At 40.9% G+C, this 23,957-nt stretch overlaps 1 protein-coding gene across 1 annotated transcript in view; it reads left to right on the top strand.

The window, feature by feature from the left end:
- FMN2 (formin 2) overlaps positions 1–23,957 on the top strand; it is a 219,322-nt gene that overhangs the window by 29,647 nt on the left and 165,718 nt on the right. Inside the window, exons 3-5 of the mRNA XM_026649606.1 lie at positions 15,053–15,200; positions 18,114–18,125; positions 23,460–23,521. Coding sequence (XP_026505391.1) covers positions 15,053–15,200; positions 18,114–18,125; positions 23,460–23,521 — 222 coding nt within the window. The remainder of the gene's footprint in view (positions 1–15,052; positions 15,201–18,113; positions 18,126–23,459; positions 23,522–23,957) is intronic.

Here is a 23,957-nt window from a genome sequence, read left to right as displayed (position 1 = left end):
GGGTCCTACCCTCAGACTCCGAGGCCCTGGAGTGTGTGTGTTGGAGAATGAGCCCACCCTGCCCATACCCTGTAGAGGAACCTGCCCCGCAGAGCTGGCCCAGCTCCTTGCTCTACTGTTGCCACAGTGTGCAGACAGGGCTCTTATTGGCCCTACGTTCTTTTGTGTGTTTCTGCCTCCCTTCCCCCAACACCCCAAGATGGGAGCCCTGTGCAAATGTACTAAGTGCACAGTTTGATAATCTAGGCCTGCATGCTGCCATGAAACTCCACAGAACTCCAGTGGGATGTCTCTGTGCAACTGATTGTTCCTTCCTAAGTGGAGTACTTTGCATTTGTCCTTCTTACATTTCATTCTGTTTACTTCAGACCATTTCTCAACTTTGTCCAGATCATTTTGAATTTTAATACTATCCTCCAGAGTACTTACCAAGCTGGGAGCGGTTGCATCATCCACAAATTTATAAGTGTACCCTTTATGCCATTATTTAAATCATTGATGAAGATATTGAACAGAACTGGATCCAGAACTGATCCCTGCGGAAGCCCACTTGACATTCCCTTCCAGTTTGATAGTGAACCACTGATAACTATTCTCTGGGAAAAGTTTTCCAACCAGTTCTACACCCTCCTTATAGGAGTTCCATCTAGGTTGTATTTCCCTAATTTGTTTATAAGAAGGTCATGGAAGACCGTATCAAAACCCTTACTAAAGTCAAGATATACCATATCTGGTGCTTCCCCCTCTCCACAAGGCTTGTTACCATTTCAAAGAAAGCTGTTAGGTTGGTTTGACACAATTTGTTCTTGACAAATCCATGCTGACAGTTACTTACCAACTTCTTATCTTTCAGGTGTCTGCAAATTGATTGCTTAATTATTTACTCCATTATATTTCTGGATACTATTCCCCTTTTTATAGATTGGCACTATATTTGCCCTTTTCCAGTTCTCTGGAATCTCACCCTGTTTTCCATGACTTTTTGAAGATGATTGCTAATGGTTCAGATATCTCCTCAGTCAGCTCCTTGAGTATACTAGAATATATTTCATCAGGCCCCGGTGACTTAAAAATTACTTAGACAAGTGAGATGTTTTCAACTTGTTCTTTCCCTATTTTAACCTCTGATCCTACCTCATTTTCACTGGTATTCATTAAATTAGATGTCCAGTTTCTATTAAACTTTTTTGGTGAAAACTGAAACAAAAAGGTCATTTGGCACTTCTGCCATTTCCACATTTTCTGTTATTTCCCCCCCCTCATTGAGTAATGGGCCTCCCCTGTCCTTAGTCTTCCTCTTGCTTCTAATATATTAGTAGAATGTTTTCTTGTTACCCTTTGTCTCTAGTTCAATCTCATTTTGTGTCTTGGCCTTTCTAATTTTGTCCCTACATATTTGTGTTATTTGTTTATATTCATCCTTTATAATTTGACCTAGTTTCCACTTTTTGTAGGACTCTTCTTTTTTTTGAGTTTCGGATAAAGCATTTGAACAAAGTATAATGGTAGGTGAGTTAGGTTTAGGGGTGGAACGCTGCCTGCTGCCAGAAGTAACCATCAGCCAGTGTCCTCCTTGTTACAGAGCCATACCATCCTCCCCCTGGTGGCATGACAGCAGTCCTCTCTAGCTGGATAGCTTCCTCAGCCTTGGACGTCCTTTGTCTGAATATGAATACTCTCAATGAATTACTCACATGTACAGGTGCTCCTCAGCCTGGCCACCTCCTCCTGTAACTCTCCCACCAGCAGGCACCTTTCACACTGGATGGTCCCCGCAGCCTGGCTTTTTGTGGGTGGGAAATGGAGGTCACAGTCTTTGCAAATCCACACCAGGATCTGGGTAGAGGCATCCAGGGTTAGGTTCTTTGTCTGGATGCAGGTGGAGGAGACGAGCAGCGTTGGCACTGGCAATGCAGCTTTTCTTCCATAGCGATTATATTATGTAATATAATACTAGTGTAGGCTAGCTGCTGGTATTTTAACTGTCATTTATGTCCATGGTCTGTTTGCAGTTAGTTGTCTCTAGTGCTGTCACTGGTAGAGCTGCACCATTATTACCAATGGCATGAGATGTTGAGGTGGGGGGAGGGAACATCTAGTGTAGACTGAGATGCAGTTGCCCTTTCCTTCTCCTGAATAACAAACTCAGGCACTAGTAGATCATTTTAATTATTACATAGGGTTTTTTGTTTGTGTTTTGTTTTAGTATTTTTTGTGTGTGTAATGCTGTCCTATTCTTCACATGATCTTGGTGACATGGCCTTTGTTTACTTTGATCAAGATAGTTAATATATTTCTCTGTACTTTACATGTTTAAAATGCTGTACCTCACAATACCTTTGTGGGATAGTATCTCCATTTTATACTTGAGGAAACCGAGGCATAGAGAAGCCATGTCACGTATACAAGGAGACCTAGTGTATTAGTGGCATAGCTGAGATGAAACTCCAGGCTTCCTGACTTTCAGAGTATAATGCTTCCCTAAAGAGTAGCTAATATTTTAATTTAACAATTGGTAAAATACAAAAACTGAAATATCTGTAGTTGGAATAAGTCTGTCTAAACAATATTTTTTTAAAGTCCTAGTGATCTATCCCAGGCAATTCAGTTCATGTGGAGCATAACTCCAGGATTCATCTGATAATAGTTGACAGTCTATATGAAGAAGTTTTGTTACCTGATTTGGGGACTGAATTAAAGATGTGGGCACTTAAAACTATTTCAGGCAATTGTAAAACACTGTGGAGGTTATAACATTGAAAATGCACAGTTACAAGTATTGCCTTAGGTTACTAAAGAGCTTAGGGGGAAAATGACCCGTAGTTTTTCTTTTTTTTTTTAGTGTCTCTGTTTCGGGGTTAACTGTACCCTTGATTCTCCCTGTGGTCTTCCTCGAGGGCATCCACTTAAGGTTTCTGGCCATCACCTCTGTGGCAGAAACCAGTTTCAATTCATTCTGGACCAGGGGTTTAGGCTTGCAGTTCCTCTGCACCTCTCTGTGATTTCCCCAGCAGGTCTGACCAGAGCCCAGTGCCTGGGGTTAAATCTTTCACTGGGGATACAACAGTGTACACCAGTTACCAACCAGTCTTCACAAAACAAAATACGTTTAGTCATACGGTTAAAGAGAAAACGTATAGAAAACAGAAGTTCCTACATGCTTACTAAATGCTTCTCAGAGGTCACCCCCAAATTCAGCATAGGGCTCTGGTCGGTGTTAGTCTTTCCAAACCTTCAGCAAGGTTTGGGGTCCCCCTAGGACCCAAGGTCCTGTCAGTTTATTGCATTTACAGGAAGACTTTGTGCCAGTTTAAACTCAGTCTTTTTATGGCAAAAGCCCTTTCTTTGTCTGGGCGGTTTCTGGAAAACCGAGTCTGAACCAGTATATGCAGACTTCCCCGGGGGGGTGGTACCACTCTGGAGGTATTTACAACCTCAGTGATTTGCGTTAGTCACCCCCAACAGTTTTTGTTCCTGGAGGAACTCCCCTGGAGTTGCAATAATCGATGGCCCATAGTGATGCATAAACTTAATGCAATGTGGTCCCCAGAGATATTGCATGTGGTTGCAATATCTGTCACATGTTTAGTTTCAGCATTTTGGCAGCATTTTATATATGATCAGTTTTACTATTTCTGACATATAGTCAGATAATCAGTTTTCCCCTTTGGTTTGTGGGGTTTGGATATAGCAATAGGTGAAAGAAAAACATTTTAAAAAAATGGAACTGTAAAACTAGACAGTCTGGTAGAGAGGACCGGGTCAAATGTAGTCACTGAAACTACTTCACTTTTCTAATCCGTTGCCTCAAGTTCCTCTCATCCAATCCATCCTGAATCTCCTCTAGCTTGGCTTCTGCCTTTCCACTATACTGAAATCAGGTGACTCTGTCTTGCTAAAAAAAAACAGTTCTGTACTCCTCCCTGAACTCTTACTTTTGAAGTGCTGGCGATCACATACATTTTACAATCTTGTTGGCTTTTGTGACTCTCCTTTCCTAATTTTTTCCCTGCCTTTCTGCGTTTTCAGCATGTCTTTTTCTGAGCAGTCATTGTTCTCTCTCCTATAGGGCTTCTTTGTTCTCTCTGTGGGTGATCACATGCATTCACATGGTTTCAATTCTATCTTTACACAGTTGAATCAGATCTATTTCTCCCCTTTGACCTCAGTTCACTTCTGTTTTTAAGTTTTGTTTATGTGTTTGTAGTTGCCAGGTTGTGGTATATAATCAGAGCAACTGAAGGAGTCTGTTTACACTGTTGTCTAATGATTGTCAGCAATGCCCAGAACATCGGATGAACAATTTTTTAAACATAAATATGTATAATCTGAAATATATAAATCTCATCCTCTTCATCTGATATCCCTTCCTTAATGTCTTCCAGTCAGTTGAAGCTTAACAGGTCTAAAGCCGAACTCCTGCTACTTCCTTGGAAACCACCTCTGTGCCCCACATTTTCCATCACTTCTGATAACGCTGTCATTTTTCTTCTCACTTATGCCTTTAACCTAGTGGGTCATCTTTAACTCCTCTGTATCTTGCCAGTTTGTATCAAAATCTTGCCCCTGCTTCCTCAATAGCATTTCAAAGATCAAGTTTCTTCTTTCTGTCCAAACACCCCAAACTTTAATCCAGGCCTCATTCCCCATCTTAATGTCTGTAGCCTCTCCCCTCTGCATTAGGCAAGCTGTTTTATCCTCCTCCTCCTCCTGCTCCTCAGGTGCCATTGAGAGTACAGGAGAGAGTCTCTCTGATCCTTTCTGTGCCTGATGTCACAGTGGCCCTTGGATGTCAGGGGAGGCAGGAAAAGTTCTGCTCTGCCCTTTTAGCCCTGTGGTGGAGTGTGCTCAGTTGATCTGTGGGGATGATACCTACTAACTCAGGTCTGCACATAGTTGTGTGGGGGTGAAGCATGCTAAGTGCAGACAGACTGTTCAGAGAATTTAGCTGCCAGCTTCAAACAAGCTTCTATTGGGTATATGATCTGCAATTTTCAGAGTCTTATAACGTGGCCACAGCGATGGTGTCACCTGGGTGTCACAGGGATGACTCTCTTGTCAAATTTCAAATCTCAGCTACAAAGGATTGAGCTTCTCAGTGAAATTGGTGTAAGAATGTAACATGGGGAAAACAACATTTTTACCTAATCTGGTTCTTGGAAAAATCCAGATTATTTTAGTTGATATTTCCTCACCTGCTCCCCCTCCAAAAAAACAAAACAAAAACAAAACAAAAACAAAAAAAAACCCCACACACTGAAGTGAACATCTCACATGGAAAATTCTAAGCCCAAAGGTTTTAAATTGGAAAAAGTTATGAACAACTGAAAACAGATGGCATCAGGTAACTTGAACTACCGGTCTCGCTACCAGATCTGCCAATAATAAAAAAAAAATGGTAAGTTAATGTTCTAAAACAGAAGCTGCAAAATGATGATATAAGTTGAAGTTTCCAAAACTACTGGTTCTCTCTTGGAGATTAAGTTAATTGGCTCTTAGAGGCCATACATTCTTGTTGAACATGACATAATTTTGCTGTCTTTAGTTCTCAGCCTGGTTTTAAATCTTCTTAAAAATTGTATTTGAAAACAATACAACAATATCCAAATTAACATACAATGTTTAGCAAAAACTGGTTGGAGAAGTCCGTACAAACAGTATTCACTCCGTAACCAATGATTGTGAAACTTTAAAAAGGAAACATTTAAGGGAACTCTTTGATCCAAAGTGTTCTAATTATTTAGATATGCTGATACTTTATTTTCTTTTTTTATTGGCATGTAGGGTAAGTATAGTGAATACTTTATAGAGGTCTATATGCCAGTCCTTAATTACTAAGGTATATTTTGTTGTTGAATAATCTTATTACTATAGTACAGCAGTGTTTCTAAGCTTTTTAGCGCATTACCCCATTACATTATCCTATTATAGTAATCAGGCACAAGGTTCAGCTGGCAAAGCAGTTCATCTTTGGCAGGTTGATACACCGTGAAACCTGTTTAGCAGTCACCTGTTAGCTATGGCTGCATGTCCCAATGGCTAGTCAAATCTCAGCTCCTGTGAGTGCCTCTATATTAATTAGAATGTATCAGCCACTTGTTACGAGAGCCATAAAAATAGCAGTCTCTATGGGGCCATCACCAGGTTCCAACAGTGTATTTATTAAATTTGTTTTACTTTAAAACTAAGGATGTTCAGATGCTTATAAAAAGATCTGCCAATTTGCTATCCATACCAGACCACTGTATTTAACTTTATCATGCTATTTTAAATATTCCCTGTACATAGAATGGGAAATAGTGTAAATACAATGTGGTGAATTTAACTATTGTAGGTAGTAAATATCCAGTCCTTAATGATGCCTGCTTGACTAATTCATACAATACAGAATTGAGCTAGGGACTCCCTCCCCTCCCTCTGCCCCCCCCCCCCAAGGGTTGCTTTTCTCCTTTCTTGGAAGCCACTCCAAGCAGTCATCTGTTTCTTTGGACATTGTGTTTAAAGATTTGAATTTTTTTCTACTGCAAAATTGCTCAGGCCATTGTTTAATTTGTGCTTTTTAACGCTCTTTTTATACGTGTTTTTAGAATGAGACTGAGTCTGAATGGTCTCTGCAGGGTAATTGCAAATGATTAAACAAACTTTTTTTGTTTTAGGTAGTTTAGTTTCTGTAACACAGCAGCACTTTATGGCTCTGCAACAATTTTGTTTGCAATTATCATCATCACTTAAAATCTTCTTGGTTATAAGCTGTGATCTTATTTCAAGATCTTGTTGCCTCTACACAGTGAGCTGTCAGCTCTGTTTTTATTCTGTGGCATTTTTTAAGTATTAGCTCGGTTCACTTCTGTCACAGTGCTTTCTTCAAGTACTGCTGAGACTGTTTTCTAAGTATGGCTTTCTTGGTAGGACTCCAGAACATTTTAAAATGGGAAGAAGTATAGTTACATTTTCTAGGATTCACTTTTCCTACCCCAGGTGGTAGACTGCTAACTTTCTACACTGAGTCTCTCTATATGTAGACAGCTGTGTTTGAGATGTTGGGACAGGAAATGCTCCTTTTGGGTGTTTGATGGCTTACGCCCTAGAAGGTTGGCGAGAGAGAGAGAGAGCTTCCTGATAACATAGGCATCAAGGCTCAGAGCAATATATTTGGTTAGCCACGATAATAGAAAACTGCATAAGAATAGCATTTCTTCTGTTATCTGCATAGCCACAGCTGGATTGGAGTTTTATTTAAAAAAAAAAATCTGTTTGTCTGCTGAGTGGTAGCAGATGTTGTGGATTAACAGGTCAGTCTCCTGTTGGAGAAGATATCACTGACAGTGTCTCTGGGTGTTTTCTCCATGTAACTTGTTTTACTTATGCTGTATTTACCAGTCATTTTATGAAGAGTCTTAGCCAAAACACCAATGCTCAGTTCTCGGGAAGCAACTCTGCCCCAAGAACTGACTTTCATTTGTACAGTGATTAAAGCTGCTTGCAACAGCTCTCCCAAAAGAAACCATATAACACCGCTAACAACATTTCTTCAAGGACTGTATGCTGCTCACCTGCTAAGACATAGAACCTGTAAAAATGTGTAACATTGCCATCTGGTGACTCCTGTCATAACAATATTTGTCACTAGTGAATAATAAAGATATTTTAAAAACAATATCTGAACCTTAAACGTTTGGGCTAGGATTGTGCCCTGTAACATGTAAACACTGATTGAGGACAAACTGTTTTCATAATATTTTAACCATGGAACCTCAGTTGAGGTCAATTAAAGCTTTTGTAGCTCCTCTTCCTTCTCAGCTGCCTGTTTATTGATCTCCTGCGTTTTTCCTGTGAAAAGCAACACTATACCTTAACTATAATAGTAGTAAGTTCTGACCAGCTGGATGGTCAAAGGGCTGCAGTGTTCCCACTGTGCTCCACTCCTTTTTATTTTTGTATTCACAAACCTGACCTACCTCCACTGGCCTTGCAGCCCAATTTTGATTTTTTTGTTTTGTTTATCCTTTTAATAACCTTGATAATGGGAACGGCAGCAATTTTTGTGAAAAGAGTAATTGAAAGTATTGGTAAGATTTCTATCAATAACTGAGCTACTGTATGTGGTCACATTTATCATATAGGAAAGGACTAGGATTTTGTTTTTAAGCGCCATTATTGGCCAAAGTGCTACAGTACAAGCAAAGAAAATGGCTTCCTATAACTTTGCTTTTCTGAAGATATCATCTTACAAGATTCATATGTTGGATCTTAGTTTCCAAGTGCTAGACAGGCAGAATTTCCAAGGCAGTGGTTGGGGTGCAGGCCAGTCCTCTTCTCCACCCCTTTGTAGTGATTGATCATACCTATGGCTGGCATTCAATGCAGTGTCTCTCAGTGGAGCACTTTTCCAGGAACCCAGCATATATTGGTGATAATCATAGCGTGGTGCAGTATCTTCTATCCAGCTGGTGGCTTGAGTTGGATGTAGGGCCTTCCTTAAGGTTTCCGAAAGCAGTGGTTTTAAGGCAAGTCACCTAATCACCCGGGTGGATGTGGGATCTTGATTATCACTTCAAAAGTTTTTTTTCTCTTACTTAATTGGCCTCTCAGAGTTGGTAAGACAACTCCCACCTGTTCATGCTCTCTGTATGTGTGTATATATATCTCCTCAATATATTTCACTTTATATGCATCCGAAGAAGTGGGTTGTAGCCCACGAAAGCTTATGCTCTAATAAATTTGTTAGTCTCTAAGGTGCCACAAGTACTCCTGTTATTTTTGCGGATACAGACTAACACGGCTGCTACTCTGAAACCTGTCTGCAGTTTATGAACTGTGAGTGAGATTATGAACTTTGTGTCTTCACCAAACTGCAAACTCCATTTGGACTGTGCAGCACTTTGCCTTCTCTGTTTGCCTCCTTGTGGAATTTCAAAGATGGGTGGCAAAGAGATAAGAACAGAGGGTTGTTGCATTAAATGGTTTGTTAGGGGAGTGGTTGCCTGGCAATGAAGTTACCTGGTAGGACTCTGTAGTCATCTGTTGAGGCTGATCAGGGAGTCACATGACGGAGCAGAGCGGAAGGTTATAAAAGGGCAGGAGCTGTTCTCTTTGTTCTTTTTTTACTATTTTTCACCAGCTTAAGATGAGAGATGCTGCTGCAGGACCCAGATGAATGAGGGGTGGGTGGTGGTGGTCGTTGCTTGAATACAGATGGTCCCCCAAGAGAAGTGTGAGCTTAAATGAGGGGGGGGAAGTATGAAGGGTTTATTATTTTTGTATGTATCTGTGTGATTCATGTAGAGAGAGTTAATATGTTTATGTTATATGCAATGCCTACGATGTTAGAGGGAAACCAGAAGGCTCACACCTTTGGGTGGAGTTTTGGGAGAAGGTCTGTTGAAGCTACTGCAGTATCTTGGGAATCAGGTGCTGGACCTGGGCCAGGAGGGCTGAGGGAATCAATTTCTGTGAAGGGAGAGCAGACTGAGAGTTGGTGTCTAGGAAATGTGCCAGAGTGGGCAAGGGAGAAAACAGCGCTAAAGCTTGCTGAGACCCAAGGAAGCTTAAAATATCCTGGAACTCAGAGGCTGATTCCCTTTACAGCAATCTGGTGGTTGGCCAGCAGGGGGAGCCTGACCAGATTTGTGACACAGAGTGAAGACGTTTCTGAGTTACCACAGTGCAAACACATCTCTACAATTTTCTTAGTGCTTTCCCACCCCACCCCCACTCTGCATGCTCAGGCTTTCCAAAAGCTGACTAACTTTTCTCGGCTTTCTAAAGAAAAGAGAATCCCTTCTGTTCCTGAGTCCAACCTGTAAACTGAAATGCCATCTCGGCCATAAGTATAGTATTATTACTGATATGCTGTTCCTAAAACATCTGTCTCCATTACTAGGACTGAAGGTCGGCACAGATCAGATAGCCATGTTTAATTGCTGCTGCAGTTTTAGCACTGGGATAAAAGGAATTCATAGTTTTGTTGGTAACTTATTTGGTTTATTTTCCGATTTTCTTGGTGATATTGATTTCTTCATGTTCAGCACTTATTAAAATAAAGTTGGCTATCTTCAGCTGATTAGATCATTCTAATGTAATCTGGCTCTTATTTTTGGAACTAAAACCTTACCTGCCCTGTAACAGTCTATATGCAAGGAGTCCCTAAGATTCATTTCACAAGGAACATTTGCACCCACCTTCAGCCCCTTTCCTCCTCCTCTGTTCCGGGAACCTTGCACACAATCTTAGTTGTTGCACAATGATCCTTGGGGATTCAGAGGTAGCCCTGGGCTCCCCATGTGAATTTTGGGAAAGTTCTATGCCCTAGGTTATACAGGAGGACAGACTAGATGATCACGATGGTCCCTTCTGGCCTTAGAATTTCTGGAGGAATTGGGCCTGCTTCCAGTCTTACTTAAAACTGATGGAAGTTCCTTGCTTTCAGAGGAGTTTGCCCTGATCACAGTGGTGTAGATGTGGTCAGAATTACTGTCATTGTGCTTCCCTCTTGGAGGTGGTCGTGGAGTTTGAAGAACAGTGGCAACTCCCTCCCTCCCTTCTCATCCCACCACACAAAATGAAGCCCTTAATGTTTTGTTTTTCCTTCAGTGATATCTAAATTCAGCCAGTTGTCATATCTGTTCATATTTGTTTTTGTTTGTTTGTTTGTTTGTTTTGGTAGGCTCCAATTGCTGACCTAGGCTTTTTGTGACCAGTTTGTATTGATTTCGGTTATACATCCACAGCATGTTTGTCTTTTAACTATTCAGACAGTGTCTCGCGGTCCTGGACCTTTTGTATATCTGTGTATTTGATCGTCTACAGAAAATGCAATCTGTGGCAATAAGTGATTGATTGCTGTGCAGATTAATGTGTCTCCCTGCTATAATACTTTCAATAGCTACTTATTAATTCATAAGATGAATCCCTATCTGCGTCAGTAAAGAAACATACAAAAGTCACTAGTATATTCAGTGGTCTGCTTGGAGGTCATATTTTTCTTCAGGCTGTTGAAGGAAAACATGAAGATTTTACAGTTGTAACATAATCAGTTATAATGGAGGTGAAGGTCTGTTGAAAAAAAGACAGAAATCAACTGCATTGTAAGACTGCATTGTAAGAGATTTAAACTACAAATCTGAAAGTACTCGGATAAATTCTGAACAACAGCATCTATAAATAGTAATAGACACTCAAAACGTCTATTGATTGGACACTGTAAAGTTATCTTCAGATTCTGCAGAGAGAGTTTGCCTCACCTATGTCTATGAGCATTCTGCAGTTCTAAAGAAGCAGTCAAAAGTGGTGCGGAAGGATTTGTCGGAGCAGGGATCCTATTCTTGTCAGTAAATGGAGCATACCAGGCTGTGACAGCGGTTACCTTGCAATGTGTCCCATGGAAATGAGATTGGGGAGTAAGTGAAGGCTAACATGCTTTAAAAAAGTGGATTGTGGTTGTTCCCCCCCTCTCCCCCATGGAAGGTTTGTGCATGTAGCTGATTCTGAGCAGCAAGAAGTGGAGAGTCTGCATATATTCAAAGTTTCGTCATGGTAAGAGAGCTTATCAGTTGTACTTTTAAAAGATGTCTAGTGCAGACTAGACAAGACAGAGCAGGAATTATCTTTGAATGTAAGTATCCAGAGAGAGAAGATTAGCGTATACTTGCAAGGATGCTATTTGTAATAATGGTAATCATAAGGAGTACTTTTTTGTTTCCATTATTACTTTTGTAGTATGAGATTTACCATATTAAGTGGAAAGTCTATTTGCCCATCCTCTACTATGCTGCTGGGTTGCAATCTTAAGCTTTGTCCACCTAACTTCCTCAGTCAGAGGCAATGCAAGCCTACTATTGGTTTGTATAGCTGGGAAGAACTTTTCAGAAGGACCAAGCCTCTGCCCTAACTTTGCTTAAACTATAATTCGTGTGCTACCGAGAGTAGCAGTGCTTGGCCTGGCTAACTGAGCCAGTTGTTTAGTTCCTCTCTGTAACAGGATGGCTTGTTTCTTTGGGGGAGTATTCTCCTCCTCTCCCCCCCGCCTTTGGGAAGTGGTTATTTCCCCCATTCTGGGTTTCCTTGTTTTGTGTGGTGAGAGAGAATGTGTTATGAATGAAAGGTGGTAAATTCTTCTTTTCTTTTTGTTACTCACTGCAGTATTTGTTCCCACCCAGAAAACTAGGAGGAGGACAAAAAACTAACAAACAAAAAAACAAATGTACACTCCTGTGCAAAAGATAATATTGGTGTTTTCTGGGATACTAATGATTGAAAGAGCCAGATTAGTCATGCCCTGCTGGATCCATAGGTACAATAAGTTAGCAAATGAGACCCTGAGACACAGGAAGCAGGATCAAGAAACGGAGGGAGCTTAGAGTTCACAGATGGCTTGTGTGTCTATTATGACTTTGGGCTAAGATATTTATGCCTTTATTTAGAGGTTTGGTGTGTGTTTGTTTTCTTTCCCTATTGGGGGGAGGACGAAGACATTCTTTTTCTTTCCTTCATCATGACTAGTCTGGAGCACCCTTTCTCTTTATGCTGACCAACTTGTTTTCTGATGCTGTCACAGTGTAATAAGATCCCGTCTTTGTGCTTTTGTCATCTTATTGGGTGTTTTTTTTAGGCACATGGATGCCGAATGATCCATTAAACAATATGTAGGAGTTTGATCATTTTTTCTGCATTCATTTGTTTAACCAGTGTTTATGATGAGCTTTAGAGAAGTCCCTAAACATTATGCTATATGTTTATCACCCTGGACATTTAAAATTTAGTAGTGCAGTACACAAAAAAAGCGTGAGTTCTCTCATTTAGTGTAATAAGTTAGGACTGGTAAGAAAATATTCACAAATGGTGTACAGCAGTGGCTCTCAACCTTCCAGACTACTGTACCCCTTTCAGGAGTCTGATTTGTCTTGTGTACTCCCAAGTTTCACCTCACTTAAAAATTACTTGCTTACGAAAACAGACCTAAAAATACAGACGTGTCACAGCACACTATTACTGAAAAATTGCTTTCTTTTTCATTTTAACATATAATTATAAAATCAATTGGAATATAAATATTGTACTTGCATTTCAGTGTATAATATACAGAGCAGTATAAATAAGTCATTGTCTATGACATTTTAGTTTGTACTGACTTCGCTGGTGCTTTTTCTGTAGCCTGTTGTAAAACTAGGCAAATATCTAGATGAGTTGATGTACCCCCGGAAGACCTCTGCCCACCCCCAGGGGTATGCGTACCCCTGATTGAGAACCCCTGGTGAACAGTGATGACTTAGGGTCTTTATCCTGTGGATTAAGGTGAGGGTTTCCAGTTTTATACTACAGAATATTGGACTTTTCCAGATCAGTTCCTTGGCCAGAACAGTGACATTGTCAGATATAACATTAATATTCAGTGATGATCAGTTTAGATACTGACTTCCTCCCTTGCCTTACTGCAAAATCTGAGCACCCGATAACCACTAATGAGTTTATCCTCTCTGAGAGACAGGGATGGGCTACCTATGATGAGTCTCCCTGGAAAGGAGAATATCTATCTGTTTTCATTCTAAAACCAAAAGTAAATTTTTATCCCTTTTCCTGTAAAGACAGCCTTGGAAATGTAGTGAGGAAACAGATCACTGGGGTTGAAAGGAATACATAGCAGGGTCTCCATTTTTGCTGAAGTAAGCCAGGGAGAATTACAGATTCTCCCATTCTCCTCCCTTCAACAAAAATACATTTTGGCATGCTTAGTGCATGGAAGAAAGCTAGGACATGTGGTGTGGATTTTAACCAGGCTGCAACTTTCTTAGTCAAATTACGTCTAGGGTTCCTGTTGGGGAACAGCCCAGTGCAGTCGCGCACACCCCATTGATCCTTTGCCAATTCTTATGGGATTTTACTTCAAAGGGAACAAATCATCACACTGGGGTGGGAGGTTCTCTGGGTGCCTACACTTGCCTGCTAGCATCCCTCCCCCTTTCAGGAGTTGAGGTGAGCGAGGACCTCAACCCCCAGCCAGCACTGCCATCAAGCGCATTGGTGGGGCAGTACCTCCGGGGTAGTGCCCCGGCCCCTGGTTCACCTTGTTTCCAGGAGATTAGACACTATGCCCCAGTCTCATAAGAAGATGCCCTCGGGATGGCCACTATATTATCTTTTTGGATCTGGAGCGTAAATCAGTGAGTTTATGCACCGGGCACCTGACAAACGTTGCGACAACTAAATGACTCTCATGTAGGTCCAAATTCTGACCTCTGGGAGGGGGAGAATTCTAGCCCTCCGGTTGCCCAATCTCCAACCTCTAGGTTGCGCTGTGAGGAATGCAGAAAAACCCAACCAATCTGGTGGCATGGGAAAAATGCCTTCCTAGCCCCAAAACAGCAACTAGCACAGCTGACAGTGACTGAGGGGAGGGAGGGAGGGTGAGTTGACTGCTGGAAACCAGAAAACAGGAAGTGGCTCTGAGCACATGGCTCCAAATCATGGGTCAAATCTCATGAGACCTCAAACCTACCAAGAAGCCCTATGGGGACTGGAAATCTTGTGGGAACCTGCCCATCCTGTCCTTTTACCACCAAATACATCCCTTACTATCCTTGGGGTGCTCTTCTGTAAAATGATTAATTTAAGTATAGGTAGTTTGGCAAAGATTCTTCTTCCTCTCCGAAATCTGGAGGCTGACCCTGCGTATAGAAGGGTGATCATGAGTTGATGATGTCCGTGGGAATGGGGAGCAGCAAACAATTTTCTCATGCGCACTGAAAAATGCTAGCCCCAGCTCTGGCTGCTGCTGCTCGTGATGTTACTTGTTCTGTGGATAAACAGAAGATTATGTTTTCCATGGCTGTCAGTACAGCTCCTTTCACAGCTACTAAATTCACCTTTTTAAAAAAAAAATGGAGGCCAAGGCTTCATCATGAGGTGAAGAGTGTAAAAAACAAGTTGCCTATATTGATGTAGGGCTGGATAACGAACTATTTATGTTGGAAATGAAAGCTTTGATGTTTCTGAACTTGTTTCAATTGTCTTTTTCATACAATGAACTTCTCAACTTTCTTTTCAATAACCACAGCAAGACCAGCTTTATACTTGGGCTGCAGTTAGCCAACCCACACATTCATCGGATTACATCGAAGGGAGGTTTCCAAGGAGAATTCCATCTGTGTGGCCACCACCCAAGCCTCCTGATGAGGAACAAAAATTCAAACATATGGAAGCAGGTATGGATGGCTTGAAGACACAAACAGGATCCAACACTTCCCATTGATTTCAGAGGGAGCTGTTGTTTGCTCAGCATTATTGAAAACCAGAGCCCTTATTTAGGTGCCTAAATATGGACTTTGGAGCCTAACGTCTGTACCTGTTTTTAAAGATCTTGGCATAAAGGTAGAAGTATTGTTAACTTGCATGAATTTGACTGAAATATTTTGTGAAAGTATGTATTGATTTGTTAAAACACCAAGGTGTACACTGACTATGCTCAAGTATCAGAGGGGTAGCCGTGTTAGTCTGAATCTGTAAAAAGCAACAGAGGGTCCTGTGGCACCTTTAAGACTAACAGAAGTATTGGAGCATAAGCTTTCGTGGGTGAATGCCCACTTCATCAGACACCCACGAAAGCTTATGCTCCAATACTTCTGTTAGTCTTAAAGGTGCCACAGGACCCTCTGTTACTGACTATGCTGTACATACAGCAAACAATAATGCACTTTGCCATGCTTTGTCCTTTGTTCTTCTGCAGTTTACAGCTCCTCATAGCAATGATGTGGGGCAATCTTCCTTTCTGCTGGATATGGACTCCCTTTGAACCTCAATGCTATTTTTGCGTTATTACAGTGGCATAAGGCACATGCTGTCCCTCATATGTGCTCAGCACAACCCCTGTGTTGGCAAAGGGAACAAGCAAATGGATATAAGAAACAAACGTGGGGGGCTTGTTTTAGTTTGGTGCATTTCAGAAGTTGTTGAGTTACTTCACCAGTCTGTTTACTTTTTTATTATCTTGTCTGAGTGAATTCATTATTCTTTCTAATTGTCTAAAACATTTGTTTAAGCTATCATTAAATGAATAATGAACAATCTCTAGTTTTGTAGGCAAGAAAAAAACTAGATTACCACTGAAAAGAATTTCTAGTCTGCTTTTGGTTAGTAGTCTTGATGACAGGCAAATATCAGAGGTTCAGGGAGGCTTAGTTTTGAATTATCATCCAATAGCTCTCTATAGAGGCTATATTCATCCCTATGGCCCTGACTATTTAAAACTCTTCCTTTCCCCACCACTCCTTTGGCCTTTCCATGGCAAATAAGGCATTTGTCATTATTTCAACAGATTTCCTAGCACTGCTGCTAGGCTCTGGGTGGGGTTGATTTCAAACTTTCCTCACTTTGGGCCTTCCAAGAATGGTCTGAGAATTAGGCTGTGTCTACACTAGGAGTGTTTTGCTAGTACAGGAATATCTGTATACGCTACCGGCAAAGCACTTCTAGTGTGGATGTAGCTTATACTGGAAAAACTACATTTTTTGCAGACATAATGTATTCCAGCTCTGCTCCGCCCTGAGTAAAATAAGCTACACCAGCAAAAATACAGTTTTGCCAGTATAACTGCATCTACACCAGGGGCTTTTGCCAGTACTGGTTTGTTAGTCAAGAATCACACCTCATCACATCCCTGACTGACATAGCTGTGTTACCAGGAATGTGTAGTGTTGATTTGGCATGAAGTTTTGTGTGTTGGAGTGTTAGAGACTAGAAAATAGTGGTGCCAGGGACTGTTCTAATTATAGGCAAGCTAGGCAATTGCCTAAGGTGACAGGGCCAAACCTCAGTGGTGCTGAGTCCCCGTTGGGTCAGGTTGCAATGACACTCACTCAAATTTGGCTTAGCCACCCCCATCATGACAGAGGTATGGTTGGGCCAAACCTGAGTGAGTGACCTGGCACTTGCCTCCACCACTTCTATCATGACCGCCACATCTCCTCAGAAAGTCCCCCTTGGGGAGTGCACCCCCTGGTTGAGCACCTCTGTTCTATGTAGTAGTAAGAAGGGGAGGCACTGAAGATGTGTCTATGGTGGCAGATTGTCTTGAGGGGCCACTGGGTAGTGCTGAGGCCTCAGCAAAGGTGCTGCTAGACCTGGTTCCTGAACTCAGTTCCTGTAAGGGTCAGAACCTTGTGCCTTTTGACACAAATGGAGATTGTGTGTGTGTGACTGACTGACTGTATCCACACAAATGGAGATTGTGTGTGTGTGACTGACTGACTGTATCCAAAGCCTTTACCTAAAAGGATTTGGAGTTTAAAAGCAAAAGATCTGAAGTTACAATATGAACATTGCATTGTCCCTTAATTTACTTCCAAAATGTCCACTGCAGTATAAGCAATCTAGTGATATAGTTTACAAGTAAACAAAACTTGCCTTTCTGACATACTCAAGGCTTCAAAGTTTTGGCTATCCGCATTTTTGCTTTACTAATCCAGATTATATATGTTCTCACAAAAATAGTCAGCAATAATTCTCTTAATTTCAGTTGCTTAAAAAAAAGCCCCCCCCCACTATATAGCATTCCATTTATTGAGCTTTGCTTTAACAAGAACAAGTTCACAACTCTGGAACTCTGGTAGACACGGTAACTGAGATTAGCAGAGAATTATCAGAACAAAGTATTATACTGGTTATCCAAGGAAAAACAGCGAGTATCAGAATATTTAGAAGTATAAGAATTTTGAAGATCGGTTAATTTGGAATATCTGCAAAAAAGAACAAAAAGCAGTTTAGCTTAATTTAAGAATACTGCTTGCTTAGATCCTGTATTTTTTTCTCTTCCTTTTTGAAAATTCTGTTTTGTTTGCCTAAAAGAAGTTTAGTTTAATGATTTTGCTTCTGCTATTGCTCCTACCCATAGATTCTCATCCCCCCTGGCTTTTTTTTGGGGGGGGGGAGGGAAGTTTATTCAAACTGTCAGTGTCTTTTAAAAGGGGTTTAAACATTTCTGTCTTAAGGGCTTTAATTTGTTTGCCAATAAGAAAAAAATGAAGGGAATTTGGTTATTGTAATTAATGTCCAATGGAAGTAATTTTCTGCACATAAAAGGTAACTTTTTTTTTTTTTTTTTTTTACATGCCTACTTGTAGAGGACAGTGAAGGTGAGTAATGTTAAGTGAATAATGAAGTCTTAAAAATGAGTCTAGCTGAGATTTGTGCCCAAATTGCATATATAAGAGGTGCATGTGACTTCTGAAGTCAGAGAGGGAGCACATTCTTAAATGCTGATCTTAAAATCTAAGAGAAGAGGCCTGCAGCTTGCTTTGAAAGTCAGATGACTTGGACTTTCTCAGACCAATGGGAGAAGCTATTGAGAATGTCCTGACTCCAGAAAACCTAAGAACATTAACCTTAGCCCATTAGGGCAGGTCTACACTGCAATTAAAAACCCACACTGGCCCGTGCCAGCAGACTCAGGCTTGCGGGGCTCAGGCTAAGGGGTGAGTCCTAGAGCCTGGGTTCCAGCCTGAGCCTGAACATCTACACCCCAATTAAACAGGCCTTTAGCCCGTGCCCAAATCAGCTGGCACAGTCCAGCAGCAGCAATGTAGACATACTCCTAGATAACACGGTAGTGCATAGGTTAAGGACCAGCCAGAATCCAAGTGCCGTTGATAACTTATCAGAAAAATGTTTTGTGGTTGAAAACTCTTATGCTAGATACATGGACTGAAATTCAGTGTGTGCCATTGGTAAGTGCTGGTACTATGCGTATCTTTAAAAATATGGAAAACAAAGAGAAATATAAAACCACAGAGAGTTAGCACCTCAGCAGGGTTTATAGCATCACATTTTGAGATTGTTAAAAAAATTGAAAGAATGGTGGCTAATGCAATGCAAATTATAAATAAAACTCTAGATCAATTTAAGGAAAAATGAATAGGAGAGTCAGGAAATATATGCTTACTCCCTTTGTGTTTGGAAACCCCAGAAGAAAAGATCAATACCTTTCTAATGTTTAGAATTTATTTTTTAAAAGTGCCTCTATAATTTAATGTTGGATGGTGATAACATCTGCATCCTAGGAAAATGGTCACAATAGTTTTCAAGAGCAGATGAAAAAGGGCATTTCTGGTCATCAAAGCCACCCAAGGCCAAGCAATGATTTACAAATATCCCTACTTTGCAAACCTCATTGCAGAAGCATGGTCAAACATGGTTAATAATGGGGCAGACTGAATCCTTGGTTCTTCCCTACCCCCAACCAAGGAGTAACATCATCTTCATCTAATCTGGATCGCTACTTAACCAGGCGCAGGGGAAATGCACAGATCTAACTGATGAAAGAGACTCAAAACTGTGCTTTATAAGCATAACATTGGATCTTCAGCACCTGCTGTCTCATTATCTCCCATGGCAGCCTCAGGAGGTATGACAGAAGAAAATGTTATGAAACATCATGAGAATGCAAGAGAGAGCCCTTGGGGTGGATGAATAGTTACCAAATACCACCTTCTGGGATCTCTTTTAAGATCAAAGAGTAGAACCTGCTCTGCCAGGGTCTGTAGTTGCGTCAACAAAACCCCATGGTCCTTGTTATCAAAGGCTGTAGATAGCTCTAAAAAATTACAGGTGGCCATGCTTATTTTGTCCATCACTAGAAGGAAATTAGCCAACAACATAACCCCTTGTGGGCAAAGGTCAGATTCCATACTGATTATTTTAGCCTGTACGATATTAAAATCTGAAAGTAGATTCAAAGGCCTCAAGGAAGTCTGAAAATTCCAGGTTTTCCTGGAGTTCCTTTGCCATCACCACCTAAATGAGCTTTCACAAAAAACAAAACAAAAACACAAAACCAAAACCAACCAAACAAAAAACGAATAGGGAGGACTATATTATATAAAGAGATTGTCAAGAGAGCTTTTTGAGCAAAGGCCTGACAGCTGCTTGTTCTACAGATACTGACACTCTGCCCTCTGGCATTAACAATTTCTACCAAAAAGAGGCAATGCTTTTCTGCTTGGTTTTTTTCCCCCTAGTCATTATAGACATGTGTTCAAGTCACAGTTAGCGTCCTAAAGTCCCTCCAGTGCTCCTTCAATGAGTGGAGCTGGCTAAAAGTCAATTTGGCATAATATGGCATTTGTTTCCTCCAGTCCCAGACATGTACTGATTTATATGGTGAACACAGTCACTAATTGGAGTGATGTTATACACACTCAAATTGTCCAAGTGAGAGACATTTCACAGTAGCTTAGATTAACCCCATTTTGCACCAGAGCAGTTCCATTAGAATTAAGATGCTATTGTGGAGAAGAACGCCATGGCTGTTGAAGGGAAAGAAGCTTCAGATTTTAAGTACTCACCTGGTAGCCTTGAAACATGACCACCACTGGTACTGTAGCTTGTGAATTGTCATGATGGTGTTTGGGGAGAGAAGGTCTAGGAGCTAGCATACTGATAGTCATAGCCCACAGGTGGGCTCACTGTACAATACTGCTCCTGAGAGATGTCAAAATTATTTGTTTCCTCCATTCTCTCTGCACAGATCAAAGAAATAGTTCGGTCGCCTCGCTGGGAGCAAGGTGGAACCTGCCTGACTAAATTGTTTAGTATACTTTGACTATCCATAGCACCATGTCACAATATTTTACAGATATAAATGGACGAACCCTGACCACACCCCTGCCAAGTAGGCAGATGATATATCATGATGGGAAACTGAGGTGGTTGTATAGGGAGGTTGCTTAAGGTCAAACATGAAGTCTGGGAAGTGGAGAATGCAAGGCAGAGCTTTTGACTCACAATCCTGTACTTTAACCACAAAACCATCTCTCATCAACAGTTAAATAAAAATAGAAAATCTTCATTATTCTCTCTAAAGATTCAGCAAATTGCTTTCAAGTACAGTATGTGCACTGGTTGTTGCATGTATCCATCCTTGCCAGCACAATCTGTAATTTCTTTTATCCAGCATGCAATCAAATACTGCGCTGTATAAACAAAGCTGGAATGTACAGTATGTGTTTGACTGAAACAAATATTACCAGAATCAAGGTTTCCATTTAACGTTTTTGACTTGACCAACAGTCACTATTTTAACTTTGACTTAAATGTTTTTATTAAAAGGCAGCTTTTGAATAGCTAATGATGGTAGAGCAATGATTACCCTGTCTTTAAAATAAGAAAAAGAATCTAGTTCTTGCTAGCATAATATTTTAATGTCCATATTACATTGAAACAAAATGACTCTTTGCTTTAAAGGCACAGATTAGCAAAGCAGAGCTCGTAATTGTTCCCATTGGGTTTTCTCCTGATTCTTAGTGCAGAAACCACGACAGTGACTACTTCTAGATGTGAAAACGGATTACTGCTTTAACTTTTCAGTTTAGCAAGCAGCACATGGCATTATACTTCTGAAACTTTTTTTTTTCTTTTCTTCGAATTCCCTACAGTGATGTTGGATGGTAAATTAATTCTGGGATGGGAGGACAGATTCTTTGTCCAGAGGGAACTCAATCCAATCCACAATGATGATCACAATGTTTCTTGCTGGCCTTAGAATTGATGAATCTGCACCTGTGTGACTTTTCCTCAGATGAACAGTACCCAGTGCACATTATGGGGAGAATCCTGGGTGTGGATATCCCCCTGGTTCTGTGCAGCTCAGGTCAACCACTTTCACAGTACTGTTCTCTCCCCTGTACAAGACTCAGCAGAGCCACTAGGGATGGGGAAAGCTGGGGACAGGGATGGAATGAGGGTTCCATTATATTTCTCTCCACTGTCACAAGCCCCGTGGTAAAAATTTAATGTAGTATCAGGCTGCATTAACCTTTAACTTTCCCATGCTGCCCCAATACTTAGGACCCACCTTTTAAAAGGGGGGTTCCAAGATGATATTGTATGAAGGAAGCCTGAAAGTAAGAGAGTGAGTGTGTGTGTGTGGGAAGAGTTTTGGGGTGGGGTATTGGGAGGCATGGAGCAGAGGTCACCAAAAAACACAAGTTATCTGAAAAAATCAACAAAGAGTCCTGTGGCACCTTAAAGACTAACAGATGTATTGGAGCATAAGCTTTCGTGGGTGAATGCGTCTGACGAAGTGGGCATTCACCCACGAAAGCTTATGCTCCAATACATCTGTTAGTCTTTAAGGTGCCACAGGACTCTTAGTCTGGATCTGTAAAAAGCAACAAACACGGCTACCCCTCTGATACTTGACACCATGCAAGTTATCTGTGTGTGTGTGTGATTTCCCTGGTCTTCTGTGATCATCTAGGATCTACTGATTTTGAGGAGAGCTGCTGGCTCTTCCACAAGTGGCTATGCCAACCTCTTAATGGGACAATATGGGAAAAACCAAGTGTGGGGACTTTCCAGGGAGTTTTATTCATCCTAAACTTCCTGGGGTATTCCATGGGAGGATTGTCTATGCTCTCGGTAAATATTTCTGACAAAGGGAAAAATAAATTGTTGATGGTGACAGTGAAGTTTATTCATAAAACATTTAAGATGATACCCTTTAACTAATGGTGGGTCTTAGTGAATGCTATACAGTCTGAAAAGAGGAAGGCTGTGGTTATGTATAAAAATTATTCAATTCATTTTAAAAGGAAAACAATTCTTATTTTTTGAAAAATTCCCCCCCTGCTAAGGTCCCTTTAACTTGTATTCTGAAAGATTAAGCACCATCTGCACTCAAAGTGCAGTGGCAGTCAAAAAAGTTAACAATGTTGGGAATCATTAAGAAAGGGATAGATAATAAGACTGAAAATATCATGTTGCCTCTATATGAATCCATGGTATGCCCACATCTTGAATACTGTGTGCAAATGTTGTTGCCCCATCTCAAAAAAGATATATTGGAATTGGAGAAGGTAATCGCAAATTATTAGGGGTATGGAACAGCTTCCATCTGAGGAGAAATTAATAAGTCTGGGACTTTTCGACTTGGAAAAGAGACGACTGGGGGGCGGATACGATAGAGGTCTATAAACTCATAACTGGTGTGGAGAAACTAAATATGGAAGTGTTATTTACTCCTCATAACACATGAACTAGGGGTCACCAAATGAAATTAATAGGCAGCAGATTTAAAACAAACAAAAGGAAGTAGTTCTTCACACAACACACAATCAACCTGTGGAACTCCTTGCCAGAGGATGTTGTGAAGGCCAAGACTATAACAGGGTTCAAAAAAGAACTAGCTAAGTTCATGGAGAATATGTCCATCAGTGGCTATTAGCTAGGATGGGCAGGGATGGTATTCCTAGCCTCTGTTTGCCAGAAGCTGGGAATGGGCAAAAGGGGATGGATCACTTGATTACCTGTTCTTCTGTTCATTCCCTCTGGGGCACCTGGCATTGGCCACTATCAGAAGATGGGCTAGATGGGCTTTTGGTCTGACCCAGTATGGCCGTTCTTACATTATGTCATGTTGAATGAAACTTCTCTTGAAAATGTTCTGAATCTGTATTTCCTTTTCAATCCAGAGTTTGAAGCAGCTATCTTGGAAACACAGAAACAATACATAGAGGATGTTCAGCGGGTACAGGTAAGACCTTGGCCAGTGGTGTAACAAGTATGTGTTACACTTATTTTGTAATATGATTTGGAAGCCAATGTGTTAGCCCCTTTGGAAGTAATTCTCATGTTTCTGTAGACTGAATAGGTGGTGCAAATCTTCAGAAATGTATTTTTTTTCTTTCAAAACTTCTTTCAAAATATTCATACATAGTCCATATTGTATATTTACATGAAGAGACTCTTGGCTACCGACCTGACTGCAAATGATCCCTTTGAAAGGTAGTTTCTATGGACCTGTGTTACTGGCCTGTGATATGCAGGAGGTCAGACTAGATGATCACAATGGTTCTTGCTGGCCTTAGAATTGATGAATCTGCAATGTGTGACTTTTCCTCAGATGAACAGTACCCAGTGCACAATGACCATTTAGCAAATGCTGCTTCCTTCCAGGCTTTTCGGTCAGT

This window comes from Terrapene carolina, unplaced genomic scaffold, assembly GCF_002925995.2.
Source record: "Terrapene carolina triunguis isolate 2854851 unplaced genomic scaffold, T_m_triunguis-2.0 Scaffold85, whole genome shotgun sequence".
Taxonomy (NCBI): Eukaryota; Metazoa; Chordata; order Testudines; family Emydidae; genus Terrapene; species Terrapene triunguis.
The sequence above is the reverse complement of the archived record's forward strand: the minus strand, read 5'-3'. Positions and strand labels throughout refer to the sequence as shown.